Source organism: Hyperolius riggenbachi, chromosome 1 (genome assembly GCF_040937935.1).
Source record: "Hyperolius riggenbachi isolate aHypRig1 chromosome 1, aHypRig1.pri, whole genome shotgun sequence".
Taxonomy (NCBI): domain Eukaryota; kingdom Metazoa; phylum Chordata; class Amphibia; order Anura; family Hyperoliidae; genus Hyperolius; species Hyperolius riggenbachi.
Window position 1 is genome coordinate 329,421,844 of NC_090646.1, and position 19,241 is coordinate 329,441,084.

At 43.5% G+C, this 19,241-nt stretch overlaps 1 protein-coding gene across 2 annotated transcripts in view; it reads right to left on the bottom strand.

The window, feature by feature from the left end:
- Positions 1-19,241, bottom strand: part of GAK (cyclin G associated kinase) — a 254,225-nt gene that overhangs the window by 14,727 nt on the left and 220,257 nt on the right. For both annotated transcript variants that reach the window (XM_068233894.1, XM_068233893.1), the window contains exons 24-25: positions 18,982-19,104; positions 15,832-16,035 (exon numbers count right to left, since the gene is read on the bottom strand). In XM_068233894.1, the coding sequence (XP_068089995.1) occupies positions 15,832-16,035; positions 18,982-19,104 (327 nt within the window). The remainder of the gene's footprint in view (positions 1-15,831; positions 16,036-18,981; positions 19,105-19,241) is intronic.

Sequence of the window (19,241 nt, forward strand, 5' to 3'; positions counted from 1 at the left end):
TTCATATTTAGGGGAACGCTTTATTTTTATATACGTTAAGACTAGCAGCAAAGTTTCTTGGTGATGCTTCTAGTGAAGAAGTTCTCTGCACGGAGTTTGGCATTACTTAACTTGTCTAGAAGGTTCCTGTGGCTAAAAAACTGGGATGGTGATGCTATGGACAAAAATAAACTGGGTGGCCTCCCATTTGAAGGCAAATTGCTTTTTGGCTCTGCTCTGGAAACAGTGTTAGAGGGATCAGCAGAAAAGAATACAATTTTCCAGCCAGTAAGAAAAATGGGTTTTCAAAAAGAATTTTAGTTTCTTTGGAAAACTCTGAAATGCAATGAATCTAGAAAGAAATATGGCAAGGCAAAGAAGGTGTTAAAGGGACTCCGAGCACCTCTCATGGGTATGTCTTTAAAGAGACTCCGACCAGTACTGCAACATACTTAAAGATGCATACCTTTCTGAAGCTTGTGTTCTCCTCTTTAATTTGATGCCTGAATCACCGTTCTACACCAAAGTTTTTGTTCGATTTCGATTTAAAAATTGCGGCTGCCATCTTGGCTATGCTATAACTTCCGGGTCACCCCTGTCTTCTCTGTTAGACAAGTGCATCACTAAATGAAGCAGGGAGAGGAAGTGACCAGCATGGCCATTGCAATAGGCTCCTCCAGAGGGGTCATGGCACGACTTTGTTGGAAGTCGTGCCATGACCCCTTAAAGGCATACCCATGAGAGGTGCTCAGAGTCCCTTTAATGCAAAAGGTTTCTGTGAGAAAACGCGGAAAAGCCGCCGCGAGTACTCAAGAGTAAGGCGGCTGATTCCGCGTTCAACATGGCAGCTTGCGCGCATGGGCCTGCATCCACTTGCCTGACGGAGCGCGGAGAAACCGCCACATGCCCAGTGAACAAGGCGGCGGATTCCGCGTCCGACGCGGCGGTTTGCCCGCATGGGCTTGCCACTGGCAGTGTAGCTGAACGCAGGGAAACCGCCGCATGCTCTGACAGCGGTGCGGCTGGCCCCGCATTCAAACCAACAGATGCATTACAACACGTCTGGTGTGGCTGGGACTGATAGCCCACACAGGTTCAGAAGGACGCACGCGCTGAGAGGCAGAACCTTTATGGCAGTCAGAAGGGTGTCAGCTGATCTAGCCGATCAGCTGACAATTCTATCAGGTTTCATTGGTCCAGCACTTAGGGGAGGCACTGGTGCATATATACTGGGTGCTGGTCATTTCTCTGGTGTCTGGCGTTGCGATCACTACGTGGTAGCACTCAGACCCTGTCAGTATCTGTGATATTATCTGTGTTATTATCTAGACCCGTTCCTGGGTGTTGATGATCAAGGACCTCACACCTCAGTCTAGGGAATACTGTAGATTATCTGTGTTATTATTTAGACCAGTTCCTAGGTGTTGATGACCAGGGACCTCGCACCTCAGACTAGGAATTAGCTTTACCATCTAGTTATACTCAGACCAGTTCCAGGGTGTTGATGATCAAGGAGCTCACACCCAAGACTAGGCATTGTTGATTATTTGTTATGACCTTCTGCTTTCCTGACTACTCTTCTGATCTCTGATTAGGTACTTCGCTATATCTGATACTCTGTTGCCGAACTCTGCTTGTCTTAGGATTCCGCATCTGTCTCCTGTCTCTGTCCCTGATCTGTCTGTCTGTTGCCAACCCGGCTTGGCCGACCTCGAGAGCTATCTCCTCAGTCAAGAGATAGCTCACAGACCTGGGGGTGACACCCTTCCTTTGTGTCACTCACACTCTGTCCCTACTCCTAGCCTGACCCCTCCCTCGGGAGAGTCTCAGGTTTGCGGAAGGAACGTGTTACTGTGCAGTACTCCTTACTGCTGTGCACCTGCTCCTCAGGTGCAGTCCTCAAAGTATTTCTGTTGCACCAAACACTCTTATTACCCAGGTGTCCAGAGGTTAGAGATATATCTGATTATCGGTGATACTGCAGATCATCAATAATCGGGTATATATCTGTATTCTCGGTGATACTGCAGATCACCGGTAATCAGACCCTCTCTGTGTTACACCGATCGTTACAGTTTCCTCTTCAATACAAAATCCTCGGACGCCCCTAACCAACCTAAACAATGACTATGTTCAGGTGGGCGGCAGGTTAAAAAACATTTTTCCAGCATGGCAAAAAATTTCAAAAAACAGGTACATCTGCCGGACCATCAGAGACTGTTACAAAATTCAATTTACTTGAATTCTCCCAAGATATTTCAGGGTAACAAGCTCTCTCCAGTCCTCAGTTCAGCAAACAGCAATGAAAAAAGCTGTGGGGTCTTTGTTCCAGAAGGGAGTTGTGGAGGAAGATCCTTTGCAAGAGAGAGAGAGAGAGAGAGAGAGAGAGAGAAAGGATTCTATTCCACTCTCTTCCTGGTTTCAAAACCGAATGTCAATTTTCGCCTTATCAATCTGCGGTTTCTAAATCAGTATATAAAATACAAAAGATTACGAATGGAATCTATCCGCTCCTCAATTCTTCTTCTGAGGAAAAATGAATGAATGGCCTCCATAGATCTTATGGATGCATACTACCATGTCCCCATACATCCAAGGCACTGGAAGTACCTGAGAGTTCATATTCAATCCCAGGTCCTTCATCTGCAATTCAAAGCTCTCCCGTTCGGGATTTCAAGTGCTCCCAGGATTTTTACAAAGATCATGATAGAGGTAGCAGACTTTTTGAGAATGCAGACGTTTATTCTAATTCCTTATCTAGACGATCTTCTAATAGCTGCGAAAATGAGGGCAACTCTCCAAGACCATATTCAGATTGTGCTTGGAACTTTGAAGGACTTGGGATGGATTTTGAACCTACAGAGATCCGATCCAATTCCGGGACAGAAAAAGAGTTTTCTGGGAGTCTCACTGGATTCGACTCTACAGATCTCCTGTTTGCCGGAAAAGAAAGTGGATCATCTAATCGAGTACACAATCATTTCTGAGAGCCAAGTCTGTCACAATAAGACAAGCTATGTGTCTCCTAGGAACATTTTCCTCCTGTATCCCAGCTGTAGCTTGGGCATAGGCAAGATACAGAGTATTTCAACTGGAAATCCTGTGTCAATGGTCAGGCAAACAGGAAGATGTGGTTGTCGGACCCAGTGAGACGTTCCCTAAACTGGTGGACTTCCAGTCCAAGCTTGCTAAAGGCCGTAAGATGGATAGCTCAAGATCCACTAGTCATTACAACAGACTTACAAGCCTCTGGGGTTGGGAAGAGCACCTGGAACACTATTAAATTCAGGACAGGTGGGCTCCACAAAAGTCTGGTGCAAAAGTTGAGGCTGCAAGGACTGGGGAAGTCGTCTGCATGCATGGATAGGGAACTGGCTAATGGTCAGAAAACAAAGAGTTGTGGTCAATGGATCATACTCAAAATGGGAGACTGTTAGCAGTGGGGTCCCACAGGGGTCTGTACTGGGTCCAGTGCTCTTCAATTTATTTATTAATGACCTAGTAGATTCAGTAGTGAGCAATGTTGCTATTTTTGCAGATGATACAAAATTGTGCAGAATCATCAACTCTCAGGAAGATAGGGACATATTGCAACAGGATCTGGATAGGATGGCTATATGGGCCTGGGCCGGGCCGAGGCTTAGGCTGGAGAGGCTCCAGCCTCAGGGCGCAGTGTAGGAGGGGACGCACAACAATTCATTCAGCTGTCATTCCTAATTGTGTTTGAAGCAGAAATAAATAAGAAAAGGAGATACATGGAAGTGACTACAAGCCAGATAACTAGAGATTAAGGTGTTGGGGGCCCTGGGGTGCCTCTTAGTCTAAGAGCAATCAGTGTGTGATGGCTGGAGTGGAGGGATGGAGGGGCGCACTTTGGTGTTTCAGCCTTGGGTGCTGGAGGACCTTGTCCCGGCTCTGATATGGGCACATAAATGGCAGATGAAATTCAATGTTGAAAAATGTAAAGTCATGCATTTTGGTCATACCAATGGTCTAGCACCATACAAAGTAAATGGGATACAGTTGGGGACATCAAACTTGGAGAAGGACTTGGGAGTACTCATCGACAACAAGTTAAATAATCGCACTCAATGCCAAGCCGCTGCAGCTGAAGCTAACAAAATGTTGGGATGCATTAAAAGGGAAATAAAAACTTGAGATGCTAGCATAATATTGCCCCTGTTTAACTCTCTAGTAAGGCCACATCTGGAATATGGAATTCAGTTCTGGGCACCACATTACAGGAAAGATATTGCAGTTTTAGAGCAGGTGCAGAGACGAGCAACAAAATTGATACGTGGGATGGAAGGTCTCACTTACCAAGAAAGGTTAGATAAACTGGGTTTATTTAGTCTAGAGAAAAGACGCCTTAGAGGGGATCTAATTAACATGTATAAATATATCAGAGGGCAATATAAAAGCTTGGCGGATGAGCTTTTTATACAATAATACAATACAATAACATTTCTATAGCGCTTTTCTCCCATAGGACTCAAAGCGCTTAGGCTCTCTCAGATTCAGTAATTAGTAGGATGAAGTATTCACACAACAAAAGTAATATTTCTGCAAATGCCAAACTGAACAGGTGGGTTTTCAGTCTGGATTTAAACACGTCCAGGGATGGAGCTGTCCTGATCTGTTGAGGTAAGGAGTTCCTAAACGTAGGGGCAGCATGACAGAAGGCTCTGGGACCAAAAGTTTCCAAGTGGACTCTGGGTATGACTAGATTATTAGAACCTGTTGATCTGAGAATGCGGGGATTGCTACGTAGCTGCAACATATCTTTCATGTATCCAGGGCCTAGATTATTCAGGGATTTAAATGTCAGTAGGCCGATCTTGAATAGGACCCTCCATTCTATAGGTAGCCAGTGAAGGGAGTGCAGGACTGGCGTTATGTGGCAGTGACAGGGTTGGTTGGTTAGCAGTCTGGCAGCAGTATTCTGTATCAGCTGTAGACGGTACAAGACCTTTTTTGGAAGGCCAGTGTAGAGAGCATTGCAGTAGTCCAGTCGGGATGTGATGAAGGCGTGGACTAAGGTTGGCAGATCTTCTGGGGGTAAGAGATGCTTGATTTTTGCAATGTTCTTCAGGTGAAAATAGGATGATTTCACCACAGCAGAGATTTGAGTTCTGAAGTTTAAATCCCAATCAATTAGAACTCCCAGGCTACGCACATGATCAGAGCTGCGTAGATCCGTGCCTCCTATTCCCAGTGGTGAAGACTGCAAGTTAAGTTGTTTTGTTATCATGCTCTGCCCTCCAATCAGAAGGACTTCAGTTTTGTCTGCATTTAGTTTCAGCCAGTTGTCATTCATCCATTTCTGTAGTTCACGTAAGCAGGCGTTTATAGTTAAGAGTTGGGTCTGTCACACCAGGCTCGAAGGAAAGATATAGTTGGGTGTCGTCTGCATAGCAGTGGTATGTCAGGCCATGTTTTTGGATTAGTTTTCCCAGCAGTAACATGTAAATCGTGAAAAGCAGGGGAGAGAGAATTGAGCCCTGGGGCACCCCATACTTAAAGTGATACAGGGGTGGACAGGAAGGGCCCCATAGACACTTTGTGGGTTCTGCCACTCAAGAAGGATTGGAACCACTGAAGAACTATGCCATCAATGCCGCAGTATTCCTGTAGCCTGTTTATCAAGATGTCATGATCAACTGTATCAAAGGCTGCAGAAAGGTCTAGCAGTATGAGGATCGAGCACTCTCCTCTGTCTCTTGCCATGAGCAGGTGGTTGCATATTTGGATGAGGGCAGTTTCAGTGCTGTGGTGTTTCCTGAAGCCAGACTGGAATGGGTCATAACTGTTTTGTAGGATTTTGGCTTCTAGCTGGAGGTAAACAGCTTTTTCAATTAGCTTGCCCAGAAAGGGGAGGTTAGAGACAGGTCTGTAGCTGGTCATTGCATCTGGGTCCAGGGAGGGTTTTTTGAGGAGAGGCCTGATGATTGCTTCCTTCAGTAAAGCAGGAAATATCCCTGATTTTAAAGAACAGTTAATTTTAGGAATACCGGTACGAACAGGTCGGGGCAGTTCAACATGAACTGTGTTGGGCCAGGATCTAGGTCACAGGTAGTTAGGCGGACGTGAAGGAGGATGCTTGATGTGACTTCTTCATCAATTTCTTTGAAGTTTGACCAAGGTGTTACACTGTCTCTGCTAATGGTCTTCGGCGCTATATTAGGCTCAGATGCTGTAAGGATGGCGGACCTTATAGCGGAGACTTTGTCTGTGAAGAAATGGGCCTTCTCAAAGGACTAGAGGACATGATCTGTTAATGGAGGAAACCGTTTTAGCCATTTAAGAAAGGGTTCTTTACAGTAAGAGTGATTAAGATGTGGAATGCATTGCCACAGGAAGTAGTTATGGCACACTCTATACCTGCATTTAAAGGGGGCTTAGATGCTTTCCTTGCATTGAAAGACATCCACGGCTACAAATACTAGGTAAAGCCTTATGATGTTGATCCAGGGATTTTATCTGATTGCCATCTGGAGTCGGGAAGGAATTTTTTTCCCTTTTGGGGCTAATTGGACCATGCCTTGTAAGGGTTTTTTGCTTCTTCTGGATCAACAAGGATATGTGAGGGAGCAGGCTGGTGTTGTACTTTGTTCTCTGGTTGAACTTGATGGACGTATGTCTTTTCTCAACCCAAATAACTATGTAACCACAGGGAATTGCTTGCGATCTGGAAGGATCTTCATAAGTGGTAAAATCTGCTATTAGACAGAAATGTGATCATCCAGTCAGATGTCTGCTGCTCACATAAACAAGCAAGGGGGGACTTACAGTCCACCTCTGAACCCTCTCTCTCACTCCAGATATTCAGCTGGGCAGAGAACAAGGTTCTTTCCTTGAAATTGGTTCACCTCAAAGGAAAGGACAATGTTCTTCCAGATTGGTTGAGTCACAAACTACTTCAGAGCAAGTGGTGTCTGAACAAGGATCTATTCAGGATGATTTGCAACAAATGGGGTGTTCTATCCATAGACCTGTTTGCTGCCTGGGACTATGCTGCTCTTCCCAGATTCTGCTCCCTCAACCCCAGGGGCTTCACAGAACGTGTGGACGCATTACTGCTGGACTGGAATGAGCGTACGCCTTTCCTACCTTAAAACTAATAGGAAGGGTTCTACAAAAGGTAGTAAGATCGGGCCACAGTAATCCTGATTGCTCCAGACTGGCCGAAAAAGGCTTGGTAACCACTGTTACTCTCCCTGGTAATAGAAGATTCACTGGTCCTGCCAATATCAGATCGGCTTCTGAAGCAGGGACAAGTATACCATCCTGCAGTGGCCAGTCTGAACCTGAAGGGGTGGCTTTTGAACGGCGCCTACTACTAAACAGTGGCCTGTCAGAAAAAGTTATTGAAACCTTGCTTCTTGCTAGGAAACCTGTCACCTTTACAATTTATAGTCTGGAAAATCTTATTAATTTTTCAATTCCCAATATTCTAGATTTCCTGCAAAAAGGCCTAGATATGGGTTTAAAACTGAACACCCTTAAAGTGCAAATAGCAGCTCTGTGTGCAAACTTTGATGTTCCTTTTACGTCAAAATTACCTGATTAAAAGGTTTATTAAAGCGGTAAAAAGGAAGTCCGTGGTGAAGAAACCGACTGTACCTTCTTGGGATTTGAATTTAGTTTTAAATTCTATTACTCAGTTTCCTTTTGAGCCTTTGGATCAAATATCCATTAACCACTTGACGACCAGTGGATTTCTGTCTGATCTGTGCTGCGTGGGCTCTCCAGCCCGCAGCACAGATCAGGATTATGCCAGGGCGATCAGACTTACCCCCTTTTTTCCCCACTAGGGGGATGTCCTGCTGGGGGGGGGGTCTGATCGCCGCCGGCTTGCTGCGCTTTGCGGGGGGGCTCTTCAAAGCCCCCCTCCGCAGCGTTTTCTGCGCTCCGTCCCTCTCCCTCCCCCTGTGAGCTGCGCAGGACGGATATCCGTCCTGCGCATTGAAGGATAGGCTTCAGCCTATCATATGCCGGCGATCCCCGGCCAATCAGAGGCCGGGGATCACCGATCTGCCTTACGAGCGCCGTATGATGTAAACAGCAGGGATTTCTTCCCCGCGTGTTTACATTTTGCCGGCGAGCCGCGATCGGCGGCTCTCCGGCTGTTCACGGAGACAAAAGTGAACGGACATTTCCATGGAAACCCGCAGACGACCAGTTTACGCCAATCGTTAGCTGGACGTCAAGAGGTTAAGGACTTCTCACCAACAGAAAATACGGCCAGGCATATCAGAGAAATACAGGCCCTTAATGTTAAACCACTGTACATGTCTATCCTGGAGGATAGATTTAAATTTAAGTTACCGCCTTCTTTTTCACCAAAAGTTATGTCAGATTTCCACAGAGAGCAGAAAATCTTCATTCCCTCCTTTTGTCCGAATCCCTCAAACCAAGGAGGAAAATTTTCACATTCAGCTCACTGGATGTGAGGAAAATAATTTTAGTTTATTTAGACTAAACTTCTGCATGGAGGAAGGAAGATCATTTATTTATTCAGTTTCAGGGTGCCCGAAAAGGGTTGACAGCGTCTAAAAGTACGCTTAGTAATTGGTTAAAACTGTGTATTAACAAATCATATGAAATTACAGGGAAGCCAGCTCCTGAAAGCGTAAAAGTGCATTCCACTAGGGCTAACTCTCCTCTTCCTGGGCAGGAAGAAATTCTGCCTCTGTGCTTCAAATTTGCAAAGCTGCCACATGGGCCTCTTATGATACATTCATAATGCATTATCGTTTGGTTCTACCAATCAATAAAGACTTGGGTTTTGGACGTAAGGTACTGTCCACGGTTGTCCCACCGTGAGAGAGGTAATATTTTAGGTCTCCTGGTGGAGAAGTGGAAGCCAATAATTACTCTTACCGGTAATTGGATTTCCAAATAGCCTCCACGATAGGTGGAGGCAACCTACCCATGGACAAACAGTAAGTCTCCTATTCATACAAGGTGATATTCAAAACACTGAGGTAGGATGTAGGAGGTGGTGTTTAAATCTGTTCTGTTCTTCTTGTCCCAGGGTTGGGCGGGGTAATCTCCTGGTGGACCTGTCGTGGAGGCTACATGGAAATCCAATTACTGGTAAGAGTAATTATTGGCCTCCCCCGTCACCATATTGACAGAGCCTGTATGGACATGATGGTGAATTGGAGAGGGTGGGGGAGGTCACAGGGTTAAATACTCACCTGTCCTGACTTCTCTTCAGGCACGTGATCGCTTCGAGGTCCCTCTCAGAACAGGCCGTTGGTTTTCTTTTCAAACTGCCGGCTCAAGCTCTGGCCACACCCACCTATGGGGGCGTGCCACGGCCATGCTGGCGGAGATTTCAGGAAGAGCTTCGTCAACCTTTGGAAACATGGCTGCCACCGCTCCGCAGAGGAGGGGTGTGGAGCGTCACCTCACTCACCTGAAGACATCAGGACAGGTAAGTATTTAACCCCGTAACTCCCCCCCCCCTCCCTCCCATCGGATCTCATTCAGACTGAGCCAGCCACTACAGGCTCTGTAAAATTTAACCTAAAGTACGATAATGTACCTCAAGTACAATAATGTCCGTTTCCCAGCGAACGGGTGAGTTCAAAAGGAAATAAAAAAAGTAAGTATTACAATAATTGTACTTGACACTTTGCTGCAGGGTCCCTAGTTATGGCCCAAGATGCCAAGGTAATTGGGCTCTATGCAACAGGAATTGGATCATATAGTAATCAATAATTCTGCACTGCATTAATGCTAGTAAGTGAAGATATTCCATTCAGGGGGTCCTCAGGTACCCATTACTTCTGTATAGACCCCGACCGCTGGATTTTCCATACCTCTTAAAGAGAGTCTGAAGCCTTCTGAAAATCATCTTTTTTAGACATTTATCTTTAGCAATATCAGCAGTGCTAAAACGCTGCATTCCCGCAGGAGAACAATGTCATTAAACCCCCCAAATCCCCGGGGCAAAATGCAGTGAGCGCTTCTTGTAAGAGGCAGAGCTTTTTGCTGTAGCTCTGCCTCTACTCACATCAATCCCCACTGATTGCCACCTCTCCACTCCCCCTCAGTCTTCTTTCACTGAGAGGGGCGGGGAGAGACGGCGATAAGCAGGGATTGACACTAATGGAGGCAGAGCTACTGCTAAGCTCTGCCTCCCCAGGCAGCAAAATCCATGACTTGGAAATTTATGGAATTTTGCACCGATATTTGAGGGGTTTAATGACATTGTTCTGCAGCGGGAATGCGGCGTTTTAGCACTGCTGATATTGCTAAAGATAAAGGTTGAAGAAAAAGATGATTTTTAGAAGGCTTCAGACTCTCTTTAACACTACTGGCACTGTGCCTGGTCCAGGCTCCACTTTGCTGAACTCAACTGATTTAAGTGAACCTACATTGCTGGATGTTGAAACTCAGAGTTTGAATGATGTTCCTAATTCACAACTTTTGTAATCACAGCACAAACTGCATTGTGCGAGTGAGCTGCGGCAGGGAAACAGAGGCGAGATCGTCGGGAGCAACAAAGGTGTTGAGAACGCGTGGCGTCAAAACAGGGCGTAGATTTCAATTAGCGTTGTCCTTAAGTGGTTATAAGTGTGAACAGACCTATAGTTGGGCTATGAGTAAGGACATTGCTGTCCGAAACAGGTCAGTCTTTTTATCTTGTCTTGTTGCTATTCAATAAAATGTTTGGACGTTACAGAATGCAGAACAATGTAACATTTTTGTGCAATTTTTCAGTGACCATTTTGTACACAATACAAGGTTGGGGAAGAATGGGCAATGTGTAACAGCGAGTGGCTCCTACAGTATTAGAAAAAGTCTTCAGGTTGGAGTGCAGGTGGCACACAAACACACATTTGCTCTATTCAGGACAGTATCATTTGTTTATGTGACACTAGACTAAGTGATGTAAGGATATACAGTATGAGGGGCAGAGCTTCACTTATTGTACTTAGGAGGAATGTGCAAAATATATGTTATGGATGAAGAGTGTTTTCCAGTGTCGAAGTTGTACTATAATGGTGTAAGGATTGGAGAGTTTTGTGTTTATTTTCCTGTAGCGGAGTAGCAATGTGTGTACAGATGGTCTCCTACTTACAAAATACTCAAGTTACAAAGTTCTCCTTGTGTCCAAAATGTACCGTACAGTCAACGATTACATACCTTTATTATGTCGTGTTACAATATTTAACCTCTTCTGGATGTTGAAATCTATGCTCTGTTTGTCACAGTTTATTCCTGCCAGGGCGTAGATTTCAACCTCTGTGTTCACTTTTTTTCCCCTTAAAGTGTACCTGAGATGAAGACATCTCAGGTGCCATACTTACCTGGGGCTTCCTTAAGTCCCCTTGAGGTTGCTCAGTCCCACAATGTCTTCCCGGGTGGCTCTTGTCCCCCACAGTAGCATAGCCGAGTCGCGCTTTGGTGTGCATGTGCGGCAGGGATGCGCATGCTCTCCTGTCACCGGAAGCATTCTGCACCTGTGCATTAGCACAGCACAAGCACAGAATGTTTCCAGCCACAAGAGCACTATGGGGGAGTGCGCGCAGTTGGGCCGCACATGTGCGATAAAGTGCGACTTGGCCAAGCTGCCGGGCCGTACTTCGGGGGACAGGAGCCACTCCGGGAGACAGCAAGGGACTAAACTGCCTCAAGGGGGCTTAAGGAAGCTCCAGGTAATGTATAGAACCTGAGATGTCTGTCATCTCAGGTTCACTTTAAGGGGCCAGAGTGAGAAAGTGGTTAACAAACTACAGTTGTTTTGAAAAGAAAAGCTAAAGAAAAAAAAAAAAAACACTGTTTACCGTATATACTTGTGTATAAGAAAACGCTTATAAGCTGACCCCCCAACATTTACCCCAGAAACCAGGGAAAAAATTATTGACTTGCGTATAAGCCGGTGGTAGGAAATGCAGACCTCTGTGTCCCCCCACTCATGTGCAGATGGCAGATTTTGGCAACAGATTTTGATAGATGTGCCACCCTCACCAGTACGGAATATGTGAATCTAATGTATTGGTCAGTTGTTTGTAGGAGTTGATTTGACATGAATGCTGCAAATAGCCCTAATGCAGGCAATAATAAGCTGAGGACACAGCTTAAATGCTTCTGAGTAGGGACCCACCCACCCACTGCAAGCAGAATGTAAAGGTAAACCTGTGTCCCATATGCAGAGCGCTGCATGGTCGTTCTGCTCACCGTCTGCGCTGCTTTGCCATACCTGTGCACATGATCACAGTCGCATTGCTATGACCCCATTAAAGGGTGTCAACAGCAATGCGGCTGTGACTGACTTTGCTACAGAGGAATCCTCACGGTGCGGATGGCGGCGAGGATAAGAATGAAAAGACCCACACAGTGCTGTAAATATGCGGGGACACTCAGGGGGGAAATGAAGACTTACGATAAACCCTGCACATCTCTGCACATGGCGGGGGAAGACAAAACCATCACCGCTCAGTTCAGTTACTTATATTGCGGTAGATGGTGCACTTGGGGCTCACTGTTTCTTCATGATTCGTGTATAAGCCGAGACCCCTACTTTTGAGCCACTTTTTGGGCTCAAAAATTCAAATTATACACAAGTATATACAGTATATTGTAATCCAATAATCCATTAATAATCCAAACACTTGTATAGCACTTTTTTCCTGTCAGACTCAAAGTGCTCAAGAGCTGCAGCCACTGGGATGTGCTCAAGAGGACACCCTGCAGTGTAAGGTAGTCTTGCCTTAAACTCCTTACTGAATAGGTACTGACTCTAGCCAGGATTTGAACCCTGTTCTCCCATGTCAAAGGCAGAGCCCTTAACCAGTACACTGCCCAGCCACTATTGTATTTCCAAATCCAGAGCTGTCCTAAAGTACATAATGCATCCTCACAAGCAAGTATAAATAACATGAATTACAAACACATCTACCTTACTAACAACCTCTTGGAACGGAACTTATTTATGAGTAGGGGGGCACCTGTATTGTTTTTACAGAGTATACAACATTACATATGGATTTGTTTGTGTAGGGTTGCTTATCAGGTGTTTAGTTTGTAAAAGTGTACATGTGAGTAAGTATATCTAAGTTAAATTGTGTGGTTTGTGGCTGATCATTGTAGACCTGCATTTCATGCATGTTCTTATCTTTGTGAGTTCATTAGGCTTTTTATTGTATTGTGTTTTTCTCAGGGAATAATGTGCAGGTGTGTAAAGGACAAAGGTTCGAGTGTTAATGGTTATATTGGAATTGCAACATCTAAAGATGTTTGATGGAGCCAAAGTTGGGGTGTTTAGATAATGTAGGGAGTGTGTGGTTTTTGGTTTGTGGCTATGTGGGTTGTGGATATGTAGAAGAGCATGATGTGTGTTTATTGTCCAGGGTAGTGAAAGTGCTGGTGGGTGTGCCCCCCTCTCAGAGAGTGTATAGTGTGGATGGCTCTTTAGACTAAGGGCCTGAGCATCATAAATATCTGAAAAACATTTACACAGGTAGAGAAAATGAGACGTGGCCAAGCCATGAATGTTTTTGTTGTGATCTCCCCAAGCACTATTAGCTGGGTGGAGCACCTGGCTAATTTTGGTTAGCGTCTGGCTGGCTCTCTTCCTCAATCCCAGTAGCACATGGAGAGGCGGCGGGCCAGCCAGTAGAGCAATGAATACTAATTAAAGGGTGAGATGCACAGACTCACAGCTCTCTGTCCCATGAATAGGATCACCTGCTGTACCCAGTGAACAGAACTTCTGCCCCCTGGAGTTTGCTGCCAGAATCACTTGATTCAGGTTTACATCATGGTAATTCAGGCAGTAAACACTAGGAGGCTGCTGACAAACAAGAAGGCTGCAGTCTGTACATCAGTAGTATTCACTCTCCTGGCTGGCTCCGCCTCCTCTCCACATGCTGCTGCCTTCCGGAAGGGTAATCTGCCTTTTTTTTTTCCAAATAATAATTGGCATGAATCCTATAAATGATGAGGTGATTGAAATTCCACCTTTTTAGAGGGTTTGATTTAGCTTTCAAAACCTTTAGATAACAATTACTCAATCTGTCTGGATCAGTAACAATCAGGTCTGCATTTTCTCTGCATCTACTTCTGGCTCATTTTTATTTGAAAAACTAGTCAGATCATGTTTGCTCGTTCCTGGATAGCACTGTTATGTGTACAGAGGACTGGAGTGAATGGGTGACTAAAACACTGTATCCCATTTCCAGGAGTGTAGAGAAGCTGGGGTATATTGCTTCCCTGTACATAGAGCCCTATAAAGGGCTGGTATGTTGAAGTAACAGGTGCTGCTCAAGAAGCAAAGTTGTGAAGCTTGAGAGACTATGGTAGGCTGTTAAAAGATCTGCAGGATGGAGGAGGAGTTGTGCAAGGACCCTAACTCAGGACATATATATATATATATATATATATATATATATATATATATATATATATATATATATATCTCGTGTTGCCCATAATTATTCGTACCCCTGTCAAATTTTTACTTAGTTACCTTTATTCAACCAGCAAATAATTTTTTGACGGGAAATTACATGGGTGTATCCCAAAAGATAATAAGACGATGTACAAGAGGCATTATTGTGGGAAAAAAAACATATGAATAATTTACATTTTGAGCAAAAAGTGTCCAGTCCAATGAATAATTTTGGACTGGACACTTTTTGCTCAAAATGTAAATAAAAGCTGAGAAATGTTTTTTTTCCCTTTCCCCCACAATAATGCCTTTTGTACATCGTCCTATTAACTTTTGGGAGACACCTATGTGATTTTGCGTAAAAAAATTACTTGCTGGTACTTACTAATTGCTGGTTGAATATAAGTACCTTTAAGTCGAAATTTGGCAGGGGAATGTGTGTGTGTGTGTGTGTGTGTGTGGGTGTGTGTGTAATTTGGGTCCCTTTGTTCAAGCAGCTGCATCAGTTATGAATTTTATGGGGAAAAAAAAAAGCATAGACCCCTGACCTGGTCCCTGATACTTTTAACCTCCTTGGCGGTATTGACTAATATACACGTCAATACAAAGCATGCACTGTAACAACACTTGCATACCTGTCAATACTCTCCTGCACTGTATACTAGACCCTTGCTTGACACATTTTGGCAAGTTACATGAAAATAAAGGCTATGAAAATAAATTAGATCACTTTTTGCACAGAAATCATGGGGAAATTGAACGCCAGGGAGGTTAATATGTTTTGTTACTGGTGTGGTGTGACTAGCACACAGCACTATCCTTCCTCCTCCAGCACTCCCTACGGCCCCATTCTGCCTTCAAATATGGTCGGGGAGGAAGTGGGAGTTCTTCCATCCCTCCGCTTGTCCTTGGTCCTGTCCCTCCACTCGCCGCTATAGATCCCCACAAGGGAGCTGCGCTTTGTGCGGGCTTGTGGTGATTGAGGTTGGAAGGCTATCCGACCTTAAATACCACAAGATCGAACATAGCACTGCTCGCCTACGCGCTATGTGCAGAGAATAATATGGTGAACTATAGCGGCGAGTGGAGGGGCTGAATTATGAACGGGCAGAGGGGAGGAAGAACTGCCACTTCCTGCCCACACATATTCAATGTTCTGCTCAGCGGAAGATTGTGACTGAGCAGAATGGGGGCTATAGGGGGCGCTGGAGGGGGGAGGATGGTGCTGTGTGCAAGTCAAAAAACAATGTTAAAAGTATTGGGGGGCGGGAACCAGGTCAGGGGTACTTTAAAATCCATCTCTCTACATTTATCAGTCAACAGTAACAGTGCATGCCTGGTAAAATTACGTGCAGAAATAGATTTATACTCATTTTCCAGCATTATATATGAATGTTGAATATCCTATTTGTAAACCAATGTGCTTTAATGTACTACAATCTTACCAAAGCCTGGAGCTCTGATACCCCTTTCCTCTCTGCCTCCAATAACGCTGAAATTTGCACTGTAGTTTGGTTTGAGACTGATGCCAGGTTTGGGCTGGGATTGCCAAGAGTTGCTGGTGGTCTGTGGCTTTGGAGCAGGTTTGGAGGAACTTTTTTGGTTTGATTTTTCAGTGGATTGTGAAGACAAAAATTGAGATGATGGTCCTTAAATGAAAAAAATAAAAAGCACAAGCTTAAATAGATATCAGTTTTGGGCCCTTTACTCCTGTTTACATACACACATTTAAAATGCCTTGTCATTTGGTAAAAACACTAATATAAGTGGGTAAATAAGTGCTTTAAATGCACATACATTTGAACTAGTCACATAGGAATGACTGTGACTTATATATGTAATGTATTTTAATACAACATATTACTGCATGAATATGGACAAATGTAAAATATCCCTTAATATTTTGTTGAAATAGAAATTACTGAGCTCTATTCTACAGAACAACAGTGTATTAACCAGGGCCTTGAAGTCGGTACAAAAAATCTTCGACTCCAACTCCTCAGTTTATGATTCCACAGACTCAGAGATTCCTCTAATTTGCATATAACAATCTTGTTAATTGAAAGTATGTAACATACGGTAAATGACAATTCATCACTGCCAGAACTTAGGAAATGTAAAGCTATATTAAGATGGCAACTGCTTTTGTGAACAAAAAGCTCCTGTCCAAGAAGCGGACACTCTACCTTGTTGGCCATCCCAGCTTGTCATTGCTAACATGAATGCCCCAGCATGTCGTCTATTTAAAAAGATTCAATGGACCCCTGTATCAGCTGGGTTCTGATGCACATATCTGCCCCCTTGCAGAAAAAGTCCTCAGCCTTTTCTTTATTTGATACAGAAAAGGCCAGGGCCATTTTACGCAAGGAGGCAGATCTATACACCAGAAACCACCTGATACGGAAGGGCAATTTTCTGCAAGGGGGCAGATCTATGCACCAGAACCCAGCTAGTACTGTACAGGGGTCCAGTGAATCTTATTAAACAGATTACATGCTGTGGTATTCCTGTTGGCAATGACAAGCTGGGATGGCCAACAAGATAGAATGTGAGCTTTTTGGTCAGGAGATTTTTGTTCCCAAAAGCAGTGGAAATGTGCGTTCAATTTATACTACTGACACTTCTGCAAAGGATAATACACCATTTGAAATAATCTACTATAATAGTAAAGAAAGGGTCATTATCTCTAGACTACACTCACTGAAGATTATGTGAAAGGGAGGGACAGTTTCTAGTCCTGGTCCACTATGTTGGGGAATGTAGGTGTAGTGACATAATATTTTGAAAGATACCCAAGTAAAGCAAATGATGAGGTGGTACTACACTACAGTTCAGTCAAATAAGATCTTTTCATTATCCTTCCCTGCATGCCAGGGCTGTGAAGTTGGATACATTTTTGGGTACCTGGGGTCAGGAGTCGTACGAAAATGCACCTGCTCCATCTCCTAATATATTTAAACTTTAAAAATGATAAAATCTTCTATTTCTCAGACAATAGTCATCATAAATAACTTGCATGTACAGTAATAGCTGTGTTTAGTCCACAAAAATGAAAGAATAAACCAATCAAAAACAGTTACTTGGGCTGCTGCTATAAAGCAGTGACCATATTCTAAAAATCACATATGTAGCTGAATGTATATTTTGTGTGTACACAGAAATCTTTTATATAGAATAAATAACATTTATGCTGTAAGAATAAAGCCTGACGAGTAGTTGTGCCACTAGTGGATATGGCCAATGAGATGCAAATAATTCTGTGTTGATGCACGTTAATGAAAATTTTCCATGCAAGTGTATGCAGCTTGAAAATGAGCTAATCAAATTCCACCTTTGCAGGAGTTGACTGATTTATTTTCAAGCTGTATAACTTCATAGAAAATTTGCAAAATCGTGCATCAACTAAATTATTTGCATCTCAATAACCTTCCCTAGTCACTATTGCAACATCCAACTGAGCTATTTTGCAAACTGACATGCATATAGGATTTTAATATGTATTTTAATACATTAATACATTGCAACAGTTTTTTATATGAGCTATAATTTGTTTAAACAAATGCATTTCAGTGTTAACACATGTAACTACTGTCAGGTCCCGTACCAATTCTACATGAATGGGATGGCCAACAGGGTAGTAAGTGCAGGTTCCTGGCCAGGAGCTTATTGTTCCCAAAAGCAGATGCCAGCTTAATATAGTTTTAAAATTCCATGGGCGTTGGCATACTACATACTTTTTATCAACAAGATCGTTACATGTTAACACATTCACAGTCCTCCACAACCCCATATATTTCGACGCTGCAGGGTGGCACAATAATTTTGGGCTGAGTGGCGGGATATGTTGTCAAAGGTTTTCCCCTTCCTGGTTACCCTTAATATACAATAGGCATTATTAGCCCCCAACTTAGATCTTCCAAGCGCCTTCCAAAAGTTTTCTAGATTTTTGTTGATAGGGGTCTCATGAGCAATTTCTAGACAATGGTCCAGCTTTCTTTTCACACAACTGGTTAAGGAAACGGTTAATGTAATAATGTTAAAGGAAAAAATGCAATATGCTTATCTAGATTTATTGGATAAGGTTGACATGGGAGGAATTACTTGTGGGTGTACTTTGTCAGCACCCACTGAATGCAAACTGCATTATTCTTATTGTTAACCTGGGTAATATCAGACCACACCAAGATTTTTAAAGGTTACTGAACTAGAAATTGCAGTTGTATGCACCTTGCACCATCAACCACAACTTTTCTACTCTCTGAATAAAAAAATACTGCAATTTTAGTTTTTGGATATACTTCCATGCTCTCATCCCTCTATTGGCACCCCACACAGCCTCTATACAAATGTAGTAACTTGCAGAGCCCACTGTTTTTTTTTGTTTTGTTAGAAAACTGTGTGCTAAGGCCACCTTTATGTTATTAGGCTTGTCACTCATTTTCCACATCTGGACTAATTCAACGACAGCCTGCAAACCTGGACAATCCCATGTCACTGCACTTTTTATTGTAGAGGGTTTTCACCACATAAAAAAAAAAAAAAAATTATCAACAGCCCAGCAGAAGCTTTGTAAATTACTGCATTCAGCATTTTACCTTTAGCTTGGAAAGAGCCAAGATTGTCAAGTTCAGCGAATGGGTCAAAACTGGAGGACTTTGCATGACTGAAGGATGAGCTTGATGAGGTACTCATTTGACTACTTGAAGTGAAAGTAGAACCTAGGGGTTTTGGAAAATACAAGACAAAAGTCATTGCGTGCAGGACAGTAGGTGCACTAAAACTAGCAATTTTCAATATTTACCAAAATAATTACTATAGTACGTTTCATTTTAAGATTTTGCAGCTAACCTACTTA